At 39.8% G+C, this 19,026-nt stretch overlaps 1 protein-coding gene across 1 annotated transcript in view; it reads right to left on the bottom strand.

Annotated features, from left to right (window-relative positions):
* Positions 1 to 2,985: 2,985 nt before the first annotated feature.
* The window catches only part of cdh11 (cadherin 11, type 2, OB-cadherin (osteoblast)), a 93,998-nt gene continuing 77,957 nt past the window's right edge, over positions 2,986 to 19,026 (bottom strand). Inside the window, exons 9-12 of the mRNA XM_017459151.3 lie at positions 11,459 to 11,580; positions 10,789 to 10,906; positions 5,241 to 5,492; positions 2,986 to 4,707 (exon numbers count right to left, since the gene is read on the bottom strand). Of these exons, the coding sequence (XP_017314640.1) occupies positions 4,208 to 4,707; positions 5,241 to 5,492; positions 10,789 to 10,906; positions 11,459 to 11,580 (992 nt within the window). The 3' untranslated portion in view covers positions 2,986 to 4,207. The remainder of the gene's footprint in view (positions 4,708 to 5,240; positions 5,493 to 10,788; positions 10,907 to 11,458; positions 11,581 to 19,026) is intronic.

Here is a 19,026-nt window from a genome sequence, read left to right on the forward strand (position 1 = left end):
AAAATTAGTCAGTCAGTTAGCAAAAAATGACTAGCATCAAATCATGACCAGCATCCGCTGATTGTGCACAACGCAATACGGTGCTTCAGGAAACAATGAGGCAGATTTAATTAGAAACATAAAATCAGTTTGCAAATACCAGCTAGCATCAAAGAGAGACTAGCATCAGCCCATGTCCACGACCAAATATGGCGCTTCAGGAAACAGTGACGAAGAATACTGCAGCGTTAATTACGATCCTGCTAGCTAACATATAAAAGAATAACTCATTGTTTGTGTTGCCGCGTCACCTTTACGTCTCTCTGAGCGACAGTCAGCGGTTATGACGTCCTGAAAGTGTCGTAACAACCTTATGTCATCTTACGTCAACAAAAATCTCTCAGTCTAGGAGCAAAGGCAGTCGAATCCTGAAAGAATTACACATCCTTTTATATATATATATATATATATATATATATATATATATATATAATATTTAGGTTTAAGTATGTAAGTTGTCATGGAAGGCTTATGTAGGTGATATGAAGGTGTGATGTAGGTGTGACGTAGGTGATATGTAGCATTATGAACACCAAACTTAACCCTTTAAAGTGCTGAACAAATGTTTGGAAGAGAAGTTGATCAGCGATGATGATAAACAACTCGCTGAGCTTCTTGACTTACATGTTAGTCATTGTTTATATCATGTTAGGCCTATGCTATAACTTTATTTATTGATTTCAATTCTTAACACTTAGTTTATTTAAGCATTTTGATGTATTTGATAGAAATTCATACAAATAAACACATTTGACTGCTTCCGTAAACGGATTTGAATTATTTGTGTGTTTATGTAGTTTGAATATCTGTTGTTTATAAGTGTTGTTAGCCTATTCATTTAGTTCATATTTATGAAATGAAAATTGTATGGAAAATGTCTTATAACAGTTTAAATGATATAAATGTGTGTAGGCTGATTGGTAAAAGGTTCATAAAAATGAATGAATCATTTAATGAATTAATTAAAAAAATGTAATTGTGTGGTCTGTAATTAATAATAATGTAAGGAAAAAATGATATTATTTCAATGTGACACTAAAAAATGCAAATAAATAATTGTAAATTGAAATGCTCTGTCGTTTTTGATGACGACGAAATCTATATTGTTCTCCAAATAAAGAAATGTCGCTCATGGGAGTTTGAAACTCGGCTACAGCGGTGCTGCATCACTATAACGTCTAAAGTAATGACCTTGAGTCAGAACATTAATAAGAAGTAAACAGCACAGGAACTTGGAGAGGAGCTAATGGCTACGCTGGTTCCTCATCAGAGGCCACTTCACGGCCTTCACTTAGCACACAGATGGAGTCATGCAGGAGCAGGAAGTAATAGAGCAGAGCCCGTGGCGACACTCGTCTGTTTACCGCCTGACGTCCGGCGGGAAATCAGCGGCCGGGTTCAATTCTCTCCAACTTGGCTGTTGTTGTTTTTTTTTTCTTAACAGAGTGCACACTGACCTTTCAACATGCAGCGTCCCACCGAGAGAGTCGATGTGGAACTCCCCGGTGACAGACAAAGGACAGACCCACTGCTGCACAGCCACTCAAAAACACTACAGCGTGTCTATAAGTGTGTGTGTGTGTGTGTGTGTGTGTGTGTGTGTGTGTGTGTGTGTGTGTGTGTGTGTGTGTGTGTGTGTGTGTGTGTGTGTGTGTTATTCTTCCCATACACTGCACATACTCTCAAACCTCCAGCTTTGCTTTTCTTCTCATTCTGTCAGTAATACAGGAGACACACAGTGGAAAAACAGCAGGACAATTACCGTATTTTCTGGACTATGTGTCACTTATTTGTTTTTCTGCCTTCACATAAACAGCAGACAAACATAAAGAGATATAATGTAATATAATATAATATAATATAATATAATATAATATAATATAATATAATATGATTCTGACTGTCTATTCCTATTTATTAGTTTATTTACAGTAAGAGTTTTATTACAGTAATTATGGTAAATTAGCATAAAATTCTATAAGTGTGCGTTTAAGGAAATGAACAAACAGAACAAACAAAAACATAACAAATTTGGTGATACAAGTGAAGTACACTTAGTACAACCGCCCTCAAATAAACATCTTTTAAAAATGTATGATCATTTATAAGATTATTTTTCAGAATTTTAGATTTTCAACAAACATTTTAGAGCATTTTTAAAAATAATTTTGGAATGACTTTTTTTAAAAAAAAAAAAAAACATTTTTAGCATTAAAATGTTTTGTTTATCAATTTTAACACATTGTGTTAACATCAGAATAAAATTAGTATGAAAATATTTTTAAATGTAAATATTATTCAAAATCCCAGGGGAATGTAAATATTATTATAAATTTAGGTTTTCATAAACATAAAAATCTTTATTTTTTTCATTTAAAAAAAGTTATTTTTGCTATGAGAAACACAAGTAATATTTTATTTTTCTATTTTTTTAACTCCTTTAATATTAAGTACACTTAGCTTATATTAAAAAAAATACATATATTTAATATTATTACTTTTTTTTTTACCCAAAATGTTTTATTTAACAGGAGACATGCATAAAATTATACAAAAACAATAAAAAATAATAATTCTATGTATTAATATGTTCACAAACACATGTTGTGTAGCTGTTTAAAAAACGTATATGCAAATTAGCGCATATTTAATGATCTGTTTACTCATTTGTATATTTGACTGTATTTCCAAAGTATACTGTAATAGAAATGCTCAGACTTTGAAGAATTTCACAATAGTGCCAAACCAAATGTAACACTAACGGCACAAAAACTAAACGTGCCTTCCCGGTCGGGAGTGCTGAAGTGCATGTATGAACATGTGAATGAACATTTTTGCCAAAACAATCACCTGCTGTATTTAAAAAAAAAAAAAAAAAAAAAACTAAAAGAAACCCCAATTAATATGCATCAGCATCGTGTGTCTGTTAAACATTTACACGCGCACTGTAATTAACACCATTTGTTTATTTTATAAAAAGAGCATTTATTTCAAAGTTTTTCCGCTTCGTAGATTGAAGCACATAATAAAGCAACAGTACAATGTTCATAAAATATAAGTGTGATGCTGTAACAGTTTCTTACATGTCGAAATACTGATATTCGTATGTATACTAAAATAAGAACTTTTAAAATTGTACAAATAGTTACCATAAAATCGACATAGAAATTAGCCGTTTTTTCACCGCGACAGGACAGATTGCTATTGTTCTCACGAGGGAGAATAAAATACAACGAAAACATTAAAGAAAAAATTTTTTAAAAGAAATTATGAAGACACTGGAAGTAATGATAGTCATAATAATTATATCATAATAAAATAATAATCGTAATAAAAAGACGTACGTGAAACCGGTAGGCGTGAGTTTGAACCTCAAGAGACATATCTGCACATTTGTACTGTACACAGGTTATATGGGTTTTAGTTTGTTTTAGGATATAGTTTTGGATTTAAAAAAGAAATGCACTGCGCTGCGAGAGTGTCCGTGATTTAAGGCGGTTTCCGAGCTCACGTGTCTTTCTGCGTGATTGTTCATCAGGGACGTGTTTTCTTTTTCTTATTAATATTATTCATGGATGTTTTTTTTCCTTATTTCTGTGTGGGATAATACAGATGAAAGCAAAAATAATACAAAACAAAAAAGACCAGTTTTGGGTCGTTCCTCCGATGTCCTGATGGAGGCGCTGTTGCTGAGGGACACGTCTCAAATCGCCGACGTATTTCTGTGTTGTGTTAATAAGGCAACTGTTTTTTCGCTCTCTCTCTCTCTTTCCGGCGTGAGCTCGTTCACAGTATCAGCAATCAACGTCGAATACGTCGCGTCCCACACGCGCTGCTTTGACTCTCCGTACGTCCCGTGTCAGAGGTGTTTTTTTTAATATATATTTTCATTCATTTTATCGATTTTTTTAATCATTTTTTTGTCTGCTCCATCTGTTCCGATCACGCCTACGTAAAAGATTCCTAGTCGTATACTCGATGTATACTAGAACCAAAGAAAACGACCTAAATAGATGAAAGTCGTGGAATTGCTTATAGTAAACGTCACACAGCACACGTCGTTAGTGGAAGTGATGGAAAAAGGGGGGAGGGGAGGAGTTTTGGATGGGTGTTTTGTGTTTTTTTTGTTTGTTTTGTTTTTTTTTGCGAAGACGAACGTGATCCGTCGTTAAGAGTTGTCTTCGGTTGCCGAGTCTTTGGTGCCGTACAGGTCGGCCAGTTTTTTGAAACGCGGCCCCCAGTTCTGGAGGTAGTCGTAGTCCAGGTCCGAATCCGTGGTCACCGATTCCAGCGAGCTCAGAGAGCCGGCGATGGAGCCCCGCCCCTCGTAGCCGTACACCTGGATGGAGTCGTACGGAGGCGCAGTCGGGTCGTTGTCGGCGTCACACACTCGCGTCTTGATGAACTCGTCCACGTCGACGCCGCTGCCGGCGGGTCTGAGTCCGGCGCGGATGCTGTAGCTCAGCTCGGGTTTGATGTCTTTGCGAGGCAGGAAGCCGTTGATGCCGTCGGGGTTCTGCAGAGTGGCGATGTCGAAAGCCTCCGTGTCCTCCTCGCCGCCGCCCTCGTCGTCGTACGTGATGATGTTCTCGCGGATGTCCTCCTCTTCGAACACGATCAGGGGCTCCTTCTTCTGACGCCGCAGAGCCACGAACAAAACCACGATCGCTGTCGAAGAACGTCGGTTTTAGTCAAGATTTGATTTATTTATTTATGTATTACATTTATTTTTAATGTATTAAATGTATTGTGTGTGTAAAAATGTACAAAAAGAACTACATAAAAACCTGCAGAATAAATAAAGAAATAGATAAATAAATAAATAAATAAATTGAAGGCATTTCTACCTAAAAATGTTAAATAGTGGGCGGAGTCAATGCAAATAGAATGATTTGTCACCTGCAGCCTGAAAATCCCTTCAGGAACAGAGATTGTGTGTAAATTATTACCGCTGAAGGGCAGGTATTACATTTGCATAAACTTGATTCGGATATTTGACTGTATATCCCGTTATCTACGTCTTTAGAGAAAAAAAAGTAATGATGACTTCTTATATTTTATATTAAATCAAAATATAAAATATACCAGCATTTAAAGGGAAAAAACGTTAATTAAACACTGTATTTATTACATTCTTAATTGGTAACTGATAAACGCGGTGGACTGCGATGTGTTCTGTGGCGTCGGGTCGTGCGCGTTACCGAGCAGGATGACGATGCATGCGAGGATGGCGATGAGTGCTCCGGTGCTGAGGCCCGCCGGCAGGAACAACGGTTCCACGTTACAGGACAGGATGGTCTGTTTGGCGTCGCAGCTGCACACTCGGATCAGGAGGGTGTTGGTGCTGCTGAGAGGAGGCACGCCGTTATCGCTGATCTCGATGGGCAGAGCGTAAACGTCCTGCGTCATCCTGCTGAAACCTTTCCGGATCACCACCACCGTAGCCGTACTGTCTGTAGAGTTCAGAAAGAACGGACAGATGAGAAAATGTCAATGAACAGAAACAACAAGATTATGATGGCTGGTATGTAATAAGTTTGAATTTAATAAGTTAATAAGTTGTCTTGTATTCTTGTATTTATTGTTCGTATTTGTACTGTTTATGTTATTTGTATATTTTGTAAATCTGGTTCATCAATACTACCAAGATAAATTCCTGATTCTGATTCCTCTGATAATGTGATCGTAATTCTTCTGCTAAAGTTTTTTTCAGATTCCTCTGATAAAGTCATTCTGATTCTGATGTGTTTATGTTTCTTTTCATAGATTGTTTCTGATCTTTCAAATAAAATGATTCTTTATTTTTGGGATAGTGTTAATGATTCTTCTGAGTATGTGATTCTGATTCCTCTGATACAGTGATTCTGATTCTTCTGATACAGTGATTCTGAATCCTCCGATATAGTGATTCGGATTCCTCCGATATAGTGAGTCCGATTTTTCCAATTCCAAAGTGACTCCGATTACTCTGAAAAAGTGATTCCGGTAATGCAATTCTGATTCATTTTATAAAGTGATTCTGATTCATTTTATGAAGTGATTCTGATTCCTTTGATACAACGTTTGATTCTTCTGACGCGACTTGAAAATGTGATTCGGTGTCGAATACTGTCACCTAATGTTATCTGTGACGTAATTTATCACAATAATAACACCAGCCCTTAATATCACCCACCCCTAAACCAAACACACTCACGTCTTTATTAACGTTTACACCTCAGTCAGTCAGAAAGTCTGAGCGACCCTCGACCCTGAAAACGATCCATTTCCATAAACAGTGTTTATAAAGCTAATAACTGAGGTTAAACTGATCTGAATCGGTGTTTTATGATAAGCGTTACAGTGCTGCTGCTATAAAATCTAAAGAGCTGGTATGGGTCAATGGCACAGAGTGCTGAAATTAGCCAAGAGAACATTCATCTGCTGTTGGAAGTGTAATCAGAGAGGCGGTGGAGGAGGCCACATTGGTTTTATTCCAGCGGGGAAAAAGCGGATGGATGAATGCCAGCACACTTTCCCAGAGCGCAAGGTCACACACTCGGAGGAAAGATGGAGCGAGTTCATTTAGGGGCCTGCGGATCGGTAATTTTCCCTCCCCGTGGAGTCGTTGTCTTCAGAGCTCTAATGAGACGCCTTCAGTGCTCAGACGGCGTGACACGCTCTAACCACTCTATAACTCTCAGCTTATTTATTAGCTTTCTATATAATATTCTCTGTGGAAGATTACCATGGGTACTCTAAAGCACAGACTCGTCACTGACAACAGGAACCAACAGCTCCTGCGGGTCTCGCCTCGCCCGAGGAGTGTGTGTGAGTTGTATAAGAAACTGTTTGGAGCTCGGGTCTTCCAGAAATTTTTCTCGTTTAATGAAGTAATCTTTAATACTGATTGATCAGCGCATGCACAAATAATCTGTTCAAAATGTCTCATTCTGAAACGTCTGAAATGCCGCAGTGTCCCTATGAAGCTCGGAAAATTACTTTTTGTAAAACGCCTTCAAATGTTGTTATAATTTATGTAGCGATGTGTTACATCGCTATTTGAAGGCTTTTTACAAAAACTAATTTTCCGAGCCTCATAGGGAATGATATTTATGCCATTAAGGTCCGTATTCAAATGCTTTATATTGAAGTTTAATTAAATATTAATCAAATTTGAAAAATAAAATTATATATATACACACACACACACACACACACACACACACACACACACACAAAGTTTTACATTTTGTTTGCTCACTCAGTGAACTTCACCAGATTCTTGACTGCTGATTGGTTGAAGCACCAATTTGGGGATTTAAAATGCTGTTGTTATTATTATTGTTAATTTAAATGAAAACAATTTCTAATTAGTTTTTTAGTATTATTAATTAGATATTATAATTATTATTAGTTATTTTTTATTATTAGTAGTTTTCTTTCTTTATTTATTTAATAAAGCACTATTTGTTTTATCTTGAGTCCAAAAAAACATAAAGCACTTCAAATATAAAATACCAAAAGACAAACTTTTTTTTAAAAATATTATGAAATACTAAACTAATAAAATCAGCCAAGAATTAAGTAATTCAATATAATTCTATAAGAATTTTATTTTTAAGATTTGAAAAAAAAAAAAAGATCTTGGGTTTCTAACATATTTAAACTCGATTATTTCAAAACGAATATTTTAGTTGTAATTTGAAGTGTAAATTCAGTTTGTACTAATATAATTTTATCATTTCTAATGCAATGTTAAATCAAGGCATTAAAAACTAACAATTTAAGTCCTACTGGCGAAAGATTTGTCCTGTAGCTCCAGGATTGCAAATTAGGACGTTGATGTTCCTGAGTGTACGAGTGTAATCTTAGTCATTAGTAATTTTTCAATCTTAATCATTTAGTAACACATCTGAGGAAAATGAATGTAAATAAATGAGCTAAACAGCTACGTCCTAGCTAGCGGAATCATAGTCTTTATGCGTAGCGTCTATAGTCTTCGGTATCCTAGCAACAACGCTCTCACAATGTCACACACTTTGGTCTTTCGTACACTTTATTGTGTATTTCTAAACATATTAGCGTGTATATTCTTCTCTTCACATAGAAGAAGTGTGTTCATTCCAGCTGTGATTAAAAATTAGAGCTATATGTTTTGTGGTCATGTGAATCATTTTAACGCAATCTTTCCGATACGGATCGGAATAACAATCTGAAAACGAGGACGTTCGGTTCACAGCTGACTTTCATTAAACTTCCCATGATAACAGGAAGTCAGAGGTTCCACACCGGACACAAAGAACACCGAGATAAACGAGAGAACTTAAAAAAAACAAATAAAAAACCCAAAACAAATCAATGTCTGTAATATTTTTAAAGAGTCTCCGATAACGACGGGTCTGTCTGAGTGAGCCGATCTGTCCGAGTCAAATCGTCAGCGTTTGAGACGTGGCGAGCGAAAAAGCACTCGTTTCTCCTCTCATTACAGCGGATCAGACGGATGTTATCTCTCGCTCTTTCTCTCTTCACTTCTGTCGCCTCTATAAAGAGGGTTTATCTCTGAATTTAAAAGCTCCATTTATCCTGCACTCTTCATGTGCTTTCCTCCTGCGGTGGTGATGCTCAGGACGCTGAACGTCTCTCATCAAGTTCATCACAACCTTAAACGTCCAAGTCAAGATCGTTTAGTAGAAGGGGATTTTAAACAGGAAAACTTTGAGAGGTTAAATATATATGTTTCTGTATTTTTCATTATGGTTTCAAATTCTTCATTTTGAGTCGAAATTATAATTTTTTTAAGTCTCAAAATTTTTATTAAGTCAAATCATTCAATTCATTTGAATTAATGATATAAATGAGTCATTATTACATAATTAAGTATAAATCTATAATAATATCTGAACATTAAAGACTAAAACTAACTACAGCTACGGACCCCATACAGTAATTATACACAATGACATATCCTTTCTTTTGTTTGTTTTTTTTAACTTGAATGTTAAGTTAAATTCGAGAATAAATCTGTGTTTTTAATATTCAAGGTTTTAAAGATTCAGTTTGTACTGACTGAGCTTTACAGCTTTCTTATAAAATACTTAATCGAAGCGTCCGAATATTTTTTGGACGTGTTTCTGAGCGTCTCTCGAGTCCTCAGATCGTAGCGTCCGCTCTCGGGATCGTGTCCTGGCTCGAGCGGTGTCTCAGTCTGGCGCTGGTGAGGACGGAGCACGCGTGGACCTCGGCCATGTTTATTCACCGCAACCACACGCATGAGCGAGTGATTAGACACCGAAACGAGTGTGTAACGTGTATGATGTAATGTCTGTGAAAAATGTCCTCCTTTTTGCTTTCAGTTGTCTCAAGACATCAGAAGATTGATTTAGCGAACATTAGCTGAAGTGATTTTTCAGTATCTTGTTCTTCAGATCCAGATAAAGGGAATTTGAGTAAAAATCAACAAAATGAGTGCATGTTAATGGATCTTTTTTGGGAAAAGATGCAGCATGTACTGTGCGTCTGTAGCCAGCATGACCACAACTACGCAACTGTTTTCCCTCCTGATATCTGAGCTAGCTAATATATATATATATATATATATATATATATATATATATATATATATATATATATATATATAGTATCTCACAAAAGTGAGTACATCCCTCACATTTGTGTAAATATTTGATGATATCTTTTCATGTGACACACTGAAGAAACGACACTTTGCTACAATGTAGTGAGTGTACAGCTTGTGTAACAGTGTAAATTTGCTGTCCCCTCAAAATAACTCAACACACAGCCTTGGCAATCTTCTTATACCCTAGGCCATCTTTATGTAGAGCAACAATTCTTTTTTTCAGATCCTCAGAGAGTTCTTTGCCATGAGGTGGCATGTTGAACTTCCAGTGACCAGTATGAGGGAGTGTGAGAGCGATGACATCAAATTTAACACACCTGCTCCCCATTCACACCTGAGACCTTGTAACACTAACAAGTCACATGACACCTGGGAGGGAAAATGGCTTAGGGGTGTACTCACTTTTGTTGCCAGCGGTTTAGACATTAATGTCTGTGTGTTGAGTTATTTTGAGGGGACGGCAAATTGACACTGTTACACAAGCTGTACACTCACTACTTTACACTGTAGCACAGTGTCATTTCTTCAGTGTTGTCACATGAAAAGATATCATCAAATATTTACACAAATGTGAGGGGTGCACTCACTTTTGTGAGATACTGTATATATTACAAATACACATGTCCTGATTGTTTATAACACTAGACAGCTAGTTTATTAGTGCTGTGTTGATTAGTAACTGCACCAGATGATCAACTTAGACAAGCTGGCTAGCCAAGTGTAAAAAGTTTTTAAATATAGCTAACTATTTAACTTAATCCAGAATATGCCATTAGTACATGGTTCGAATTCACTGTCACTCGTGTGTTTCAGTCAATAAACTATTATATATGCAACCAAAAAGCTGCTGTTCATTAAAAATAGAAATATGTACATTTACGAAATTAATTTATTGCATTTATTGTATAAATTATAACATGCTAGTCTGTAAAAGTTACACAAGGCTGTAATTACTGTCGTGTGTATGACGACACGGCCGTTGTGAATAAGCTCTGATGTTTGTCTGTGGAATGTGAAGACACTTTTGGTGTACATTTTAGACTTTTTTAAGAAGAAGAAGAAGAAGAAGGAATCTGCGACGAGGTATGAACTTCACTTCTGTGCCGTGTGTGAGGTGGCGATGTTCTCACCTCTGTTGTCCTTCAGAGAGAAGTTGTGGTTATTGGCCACTTTGGGAGAGAGACTGAAGTGGAAATGCTGCCGGTGCGCCATCTCGTCTTTATCCACCGCGCTCACCGTCTTCACGGCCTGCGGAGACGACCGATCAGCACGTCACACGCAACACAGCACAGTTCTACTACAGTGAGTCCCCGGGTTTATTCAGAAAAGCGATGTCTCTTTTATATTTTTGTGTTAAATAATAAGCGGAAAACATTAGAACACTGCAAATGAAATTATTAGTGAGTAAAATATATATACATAGTCGCAAAACACGATGCATTTAAATGAGATTACTCGTTTCTATTGATGGTTAAAGGTTCCTGGAAGAGTTGTCTCTGAATGCAGCGTTCTTAAAGAAATCAAGGGAAAGCGCGGCGTTCCTGGCAGATACAACACGAAAAGTCCATGTGAACGCTGGCTCACGCTTAACGAACTCTGACTCTTTCCAGCCGCGGAACTGTACAACGGTTATGCAAATTTCCCTTTATTTCAGAAAGAAAGTTCTAGAGTGCATGCATAAAATATTAGTCTTCCCGGTGACTCATGTTTCTTTTAAAAACTCTTTATTTTTAAAAGTGAAAGTGACTCATTCAGTGACATAACGGCGTTGGGACCGAAGAGGATGATGAAGAGTGTTACCGTTCCAGGAGTGACGTTTTCACACATCAGCACTTCATCCTGAGTGGCGAACTCCGGAGCGTTGTCGTTCACGTCCTTTACTTTGATGTTCACTCGTACTTTAGCGTCCTGGTGATGTCCACCTGAAATGAGTGTGTAAGCGTGAGTATGAGTGTGAATGTGTTTATATTTATATATATATATATATATATATATATATATATATACGGATGCTGTGGTGTATGAGTGTACATGAGAATGATTGTCTGTGTGTAAGTTGTAGGGTTATTGTATGAGTGTGTGAGTGTATATGTGAGTATTATCGTGTAGACGCAAGTGTGTGAGTGTAGATGTGAGTATTATCGTGTAGACGCGAGTGTGTGAGTGTAGATGTGAGTATTATCGTGTAGACGCGAGTGTGCGAGTGTATATGTGAGTATTATCGTGTAGACGCGAGTGTGCGAGTGTAGATGTGAGTATTATCGTGTAGACGCGAGTGTGTGAGTGTAGATGTGAGTATTATCGTGTAGACGCGAGTGTGTGAGTGTAGATGTGAGTATTATGGTGTAGACGCGAGTGTGTGAGTGTAGATGTGAGTATTATGGTGTAGACGCGAGTGTGTGAGTGTATATGTGAGTATTATCGTGTAGACGCGAGTGTGTGAGTGTAGATGTGAGTATTATCGTGTAGACGCGAGTGTGTGAGTGTATATGTGAGTATTATCGTGTAGACGCGAGTGTGTGAGTGTAGATGTGAGTATTATCGTGTAGACGCGAGTGTGCGAGTGTATATGTGAGTATTATGGTGTAGACGCGAGTGTGTGAGTGTAGATGTGAGTATTATCGTGTAGACGCGAGTGTGTGAGTGTAGATGTGAGTATTATCGTGTAGACGCGAGTGTGTGAGTGTAGATGTGAGTATTATCGTGTAGACGCGAGTGTGTGAGTGTAGATGTGAGTATTATCGTGTAGACGCGAGTGTGTGAGTGTAGATGTGAGTATTATCGTGTAGACGCGAGTGTGTGAGTGTAGATGTGAGTATTATGGTGTAGACGCGAGTGTGTGAGTGTATATTTGAGTATTATCGTGTAGACGCGAGTGTGTGAGTGTAGATGTGAGTATTATCGTGTAGACGCGAGTGTGCGAGTGTATATGTGAGTATTATCGTGTAGACGCGAGTGTGCGAGTGTATATGTGAGTATTATCGTGTAGACGCGAGTGTGTGAGTGTAGATGTGAGTATTATTGTGTAGACGCGAGTGTGCGAGTGTATATGTGAGTATTATCGTGTAGACGCGAGTGTGTGAGTGTATATGTGAGTATTATCGTGTAGACGCGAGTGTGCGAGTGTATATGTGAGTATTATCGTGTAGACGCGAGTGTGCGAGTGTATATGTGAGTATTATCGTGTAGACGCGAGTGTGCGAGTGTAGATGTGAGTATTATCGTGTAGACGCGAGTGTGTGAGTGTAGATGTGAGTATTATCGTGTAGACGCGAGTGTGTGAGTGTAGATGTGAGTATTATGGTGTAGACGCGAGTGTGTGAGTGTAGATGTGAGTATTATGGTGTAGACGCGAGTGTGTGAGTGTAGATGTGAGTATTATCGTGTAGACGCGAGTGTGTGAGTGTAGATGTGAGTATTATCGTGTAGACGCGAGTGTGCGAGTGTATATGTGAGTATTATCGTGTAGACGCGAGTGTGCGAGTGTAGATGTGAGTATTATCGTGTAGACGCGAGTGTGTGAGTGTAGATGTGAGTATTATCGTGTAGACGCGAGTGTGTGAGTGTAGATGTGAGTATTATCGTGTAGACGCGAGTGTGTGAGTGTAGATGTGAGTATTATGGTGTAGACGCGAGTGTGTGAGTGTAGATGTGAGTATTATGGTGTAGACGCGAGTGTGTGAGTGTAGATGTGAGTATTATCGTGTAGACGCGAGTGTGTGAGTGTAGATGTGAGTATTATCGTGTAGACGCGAGTGTGCGAGTGTATATGTGAGTATTATCGTGTAGACGCGAGTGTGCGAGTGTAGATGTGAGTATTATCGTGTAGACGCGAGTGTGTGAGTGTAGATGTGAGTATTATCGTGTAGACGCGAGTGTGCGAGTGTATATGTGAGTATTATCGTGTAGACGCGAGTGTGTGAGTGTAGATGTGAGTATTATCGTGTAGACGCGAGTGTGTGAGTGTATATGTGAGTATTATGGTGTAGACGCGAGTGTGCGAGTGTATATGTGAGTATTATCGTGTAGACGCGAGTGTATATGTGAGTATTATCGTGTAGACGCGAGTGTGTGAGTGTAGATGTGAGTATTATCGTCTAGACGCGAGTGTGCGAGTGTATATGTGAGTATTATCGTGTAGACGCGAGTGTGTGAGTGTAGATGTGAGTATTATGGTGTAGACGCGAGTGTGTGAGTGTAGATGTGAGTATTATCGTGTAGACGCGAGTGTGTGAGTGTATATGTGAGTATTATGGTGTAGACGCGAGTGTGTGAGTGTAGATGTGAGTATTATCGTGTAGACGCGAGTGTGTGAGTGTAGATGTGAGTATTATCGTGTAGACGCGAGTGTGCGAGTGTATATGTGAGTATTATCGTGTAGACGCGAGTGTGCGAGTGTAGATGTGAGTATTATCGTGTAGACGCGAGTGTGTGAGTGTAGATGTGAGTATTATCGTGTAGACGCGAGTGTGTGAGTGTAGATGTGAGTATTATGGTGTAGACGCGAGTGTGTGAGTGTAGATGTGAGTATTATGGTGTAGACGCGAGTGTGTGAGTGTATATGTGAGTATTATCGTGTAGACGCGAGTGTGTGAGTGTAGATGTGAGTATTATCGTGTAGACGCGAGTGTGTGAGTGTATATGTGAGTATTATCGTGTAGACGCGAGTGTGTGAGTGTAGATGTGAGTATTATCGTGTAGACGCGAGTGTGCGAGTGTATATGTGAGTATTATGGTGTAGACGCGAGTGTGTGAGTGTAGATGTGAGTATTATCGTGTAGACGCGAGTGTGTGAGTGTAGATGTGAGTATTATCGTGTAGACGCGAGTGTGTGAGTGTAGATGTGAGTATTATCGTGTAGACGCGAGTGTGTGAGTGTAGATGTGAGTATTATCGTGTAGACGCGAGTGTGTGAGTGTAGATGTGAGTATTATCGTGTAGACGCGAGTGTGTGAGTGTAGATGTGAGTATTATGGTGTAGACGCGAGTGTGTGAGTGTATATTTGAGTATTATCGTGTAGACGCGAGTGTGTGAGTGTAGATGTGAGTATTATCGTGTAGACGCGAGTGTGCGAGTGTATATGTGAGTATTATCGTGTAGACGCGAGTGTGCGAGTGTATATGTGAGTATTATCGTGTAGACGCGAGTGTGTGAGTGTAGATGTGAGTATTATTGTGTAGACGCGAGTGTGCGAGTGTATATGTGAGTATTATCGTGTAGACGCGAGTGTGCGAGTGTATATGTGAGTATTATCGTGTAGACGCGAGTGTGCGAGTGTATATGTGAGTATTATCGTGTAGACGCGAGTGTGCGAGTGTATATGTGAGTATTATCGTGTAGACGCGAGTGTGCGAGTGTAGATGTGAGTATTATCGTGTAGACGCGAGTGTGTGAGTGTAGATGTGAGTATTATCGTGTAGACGCGAGTGTGTGAGTGTAGATGTGAGTATTATGGTGTAGACGCGAGTGTGTGAGTGTAGATGTGAGTATTATGGTGTAGACGCGAGTGTGTGAGTGTAGATGTGAGTATTATCGTGTAGACGCGAGTGTGTGAGTGTAGATGTGAGTATTATCGTGTAGACGCGAGTGTGCGAGTGTATATGTGAGTATTATCGTGTAGACGCGAGTGTGCGAGTGTAGATGTGAGTATTATCGTGTAGACGCGAGTGTGTGAGTGTAGATGTGAGTATTATCGTGTAGACGCGAGTGTGTGAGTGTAGATGTGAGTATTATCGTGTAGACGCGAGTGTGTGAGTGTAGATGTGAGTATTATGGTGTAGACGCGAGTGTGTGAGTGTAGATGTGAGTATTATGGTGTAGACGCGAGTGTGTGAGTGTAGATGTGAGTATTATCGTGTAGACGCGAGTGTGTGAGTGTAGATGTGAGTATTATCGTGTAGACGCGAGTGTGCGAGTGTATATGTGAGTATTATCGTGTAGACGCGAGTGTGCGAGTGTAGATGTGAGTATTATCGTGTAGACGCGAGTGTGCGAGTGTAGATGTGAGTATTATCGTGTAGACGCGAGTGTGCGAGTGTATATGTGAGTATTATCGTGTAGACGCGAGTGTGTGAGTGTAGATGTGAGTATTATCGTGTAGACGCGAGTGTGTGAGTGTATATGTGAGTATTATGGTGTAGACGCGAGTGTGCGAGTGTATATGTGAGTATTATCGTGTAGACGCGAGTGTATATGTGAGTATTATCGTGTAGACGCGAGTGTGTGAGTGTAGATGTGAGTATTATCGTCTAGACGCGAGTGTGCGAGTGTATATGTGAGTATTATCGTGTAGACGCGAGTGTGTGAGTGTAGATGTGAGTATTATGGTGTAGACGCGAGTGTGTGAGTGTAGATGTGAGTATTATCGTGTAGACGCGAGTGTGTGAGTGTATATGTGAGTATTATGGTGTAGACGCGAGTGTGTGAGTGTAGATGTGAGTATTATGGTGTAGACGCGAGTGTGTGAGTGTAGATGTGAGTATTATGGTGTAGACGCGAGTGTGTGAGTGTATATGTGAGTATTATCGTGTAGACGCGAGTGTGTGAGTGTAGATGTGAGTATTATCGTGTAGACGCGAGTGTGTGAGTGTATATGTGAGTATTATCGTGTAGACGCGAGTGTGTGAGTGTAGATGTGAGTATTATCGTGTAGACGCGAGTGTGCGAGTGTATATGTGAGTATTATGGTGTAGACGCGAGTGTGTGAGTGTAGATGTGAGTATTATCGTGTAGACGCGAGTGTGTGAGTGTAGATGTGAGTATTATCGTGTAGACGCGAGTGTGTGAGTGTAGATGTGAGTATTATCGTGTAGACGCGAGTGTGTGAGTGTAGATGTGAGTATTATCGTGTAGACGCGAGTGTGTGAGTGTAGATGTGAGTATTATCGTGTAGACGCGAGTGTGTGAGTGTAGATGTGAGTATTATGGTGTAGACGCGAGTGTGTGAGTGTATATTTGAGTATTATCGTGTAGACGCGAGTGTGTGAGTGTAGATGTGAGTATTATCGTGTAGACGCGAGTGTGCGAGTGTATATGTGAGTATTATCGTGTAGACGCGAGTGTGCGAGTGTATATGTGAGTATTATCGTGTAGACGCGAGTGTGTGAGTGTAGATGTGAGTATTATTGTGTAGACGCGAGTGTGCGAGTGTATATGTGAGTATTATCGTGTAGACGCGAGTGTGTGAGTGTATATGTGAGTATTATCGTGTAGACGCGAGTGTGCGAGTGTATATGTGAGTATTATCGTGTAGACGCGAGTGTGCGAGTGTATATGTGAGTATTATCGTGTAGACGCGAGTGTGCGAGTGTAGATGTGAGTATTATCGTGTAGACGCGAGTGTGTGAGTGTAGATGTGAGTATTATCGTGTAGACGCGAGTGTGTGAGTGTAGATGTGAGTATTATGGTGTAGACGCGAGTGTGTGAGTGTAGATGTGAGTATTATGGTGTAGACGCGAGTGTGTGAGTGTAGATGTGAGTATTATCGTGTAGACGCGAGTGTGTGAGTGTAGATGTGAGTATTATCGTGTAGACGCGAGTGTGCGAGTGTATATGTGAGTATTATCGTGTAGACGCGAGTGTGCGAGTGTAGATGTGAGTATTATCGTGTAGACGCGAGTGTGCGAGTGTAGATGTGAGTATTATCGTGTAGACGCGAGTGTGTGAGTGTAGATGTGAGTATTATCGTGTAGACGCGAGTGTGTGAGTGTAGATGTGAGTATTATGGTGTAGACGCGAGTGTGTGAGTGTAGATGTGAGTATTATGGTGTAGACGCGAGTGTGTGAGTGTAGATGTGAGTATTATCGTGTAGACGCGAGTGTGTGAGTGTAGATGTGAGTATTATCGTGTAGACGCGAGTGTGCGAGTGTATATGTGAGTATTATCGTGTAGACGCGAGTGTGCGAGTGTAGATGTGAGTATTATCGTGTAGACGCGAGTGTGTGAGTGTAGATGTGAGTATTATCGTGTAGACGCGAGTGTGCGAGTGTATATGTGAGTATTATCGTGTAGACGCGAGTGTGTGAGTGTAGATGTGAGTATTATCGTGTAGACGCGAGTGTGTGAGTGTATATGTGAGTATTATGGTGTAGACGCGAGTGTGCGAGTGTATATGTGAGTATTATCGTGTAGACGCGAGTGTATATGTGAGTATTATCGTGTAGACGCGAGTGTGTGAGTGTAGATGTGAGTATTATCGTCTAGACGCGAGTGTGCGAGTGTATATGTGAGTATTATCGTGTAGACGCGAGTGTGTGAGTGTAGATGTGAGTATTATGGTGTAGACGCGAGTGTGTGAGTGTAGATGTGAGTATTATCGTGTAGACGCGAGTGTGTGAGTGTATATGTGAGTATTATGGTGTAGACGCGAGTGTGTGAGTGTAGATGTGAGTATTATGGTGTAGACGCGAGTGTGTGAGTGTAGATGTGAGTATTATGGTGTAGACGCGAGTGTGTGAGTGTAGATGTGAGTATTATCGTGTAGACGCGAGTGTGTGAGTGTATATGTGAGTATTATGGTGTAGACGCGAGTGTGTGAGTGTAGATGTGAGTATTATGGTGTAGACGCGAGTGTGTGAGTGTAGATGTGAGTATTATGGTGTAGACGCGAGTGTGTGAGTGTATATGTGAGTATTATCGTGTAGACGCGAGTGTGTGAGTGTAGATGTGAGTATTATCGTGTAGACGCGAGTGTGTGAGTGTATATGTGAGTATTATCGTGTAGACGCGAGTGTGTGAGTGTAGATGTGAGTATTATCGTGTAGACGCGAGTGTGCGAGTGTATATGTGAGTATTATGGTGTAGACGCGAGTGTGTGAGTGTAGATGTGAGTATTATCGTGTAGACGCGAGTGTGTGAGTGTAGATGTGAGTATTATCGTGTAGACGCGAGTGTGTGAGTGTAGATGTGAGTATTATCGTGTAGACGCGAGTGTGTGAGTGTAGATGTGAGTATTATCGTGTAGACGCGAGTGTGTGAGTGTAGATGTGAGTATTATCGTGTAGACGCGAGTGTGTGAGTGTAGATGTGAGTATTATGGTGTAGACGCGAGTGTGTGAGTGTATATTTGAGTATTATCGTGTAGACGCGAGTGTGTGAGTGTAGATGTGAGTATTATCGTGTAGACGCGAGTGTGCGAGTGTATATGTGAGTATTATCGTGTAGACGCGAGTGTGCGAGTGTATATGTGAGTATTATCGTGTAGACGCGAGTGTGTGAGTGTAGATGTGAGTATTATTGTGTAGACGCGAGTGTGCGAGTGTATATGTGAGTATTATCGTGTAGACGCGAGTGTGTGAGTGTATATGTGAGTATTATCGTGTAGACGCGAGTGTGCGAGTGTATATGTGAGTATTATCGTGTAGACG

Source organism: Ictalurus punctatus, chromosome 27 (assembly GCF_001660625.3).
Source record: "Ictalurus punctatus breed USDA103 chromosome 27, Coco_2.0, whole genome shotgun sequence".
In the NCBI taxonomy this organism is placed as follows: Eukaryota; Metazoa; Chordata; class Actinopteri; order Siluriformes; family Ictaluridae; genus Ictalurus; species Ictalurus punctatus.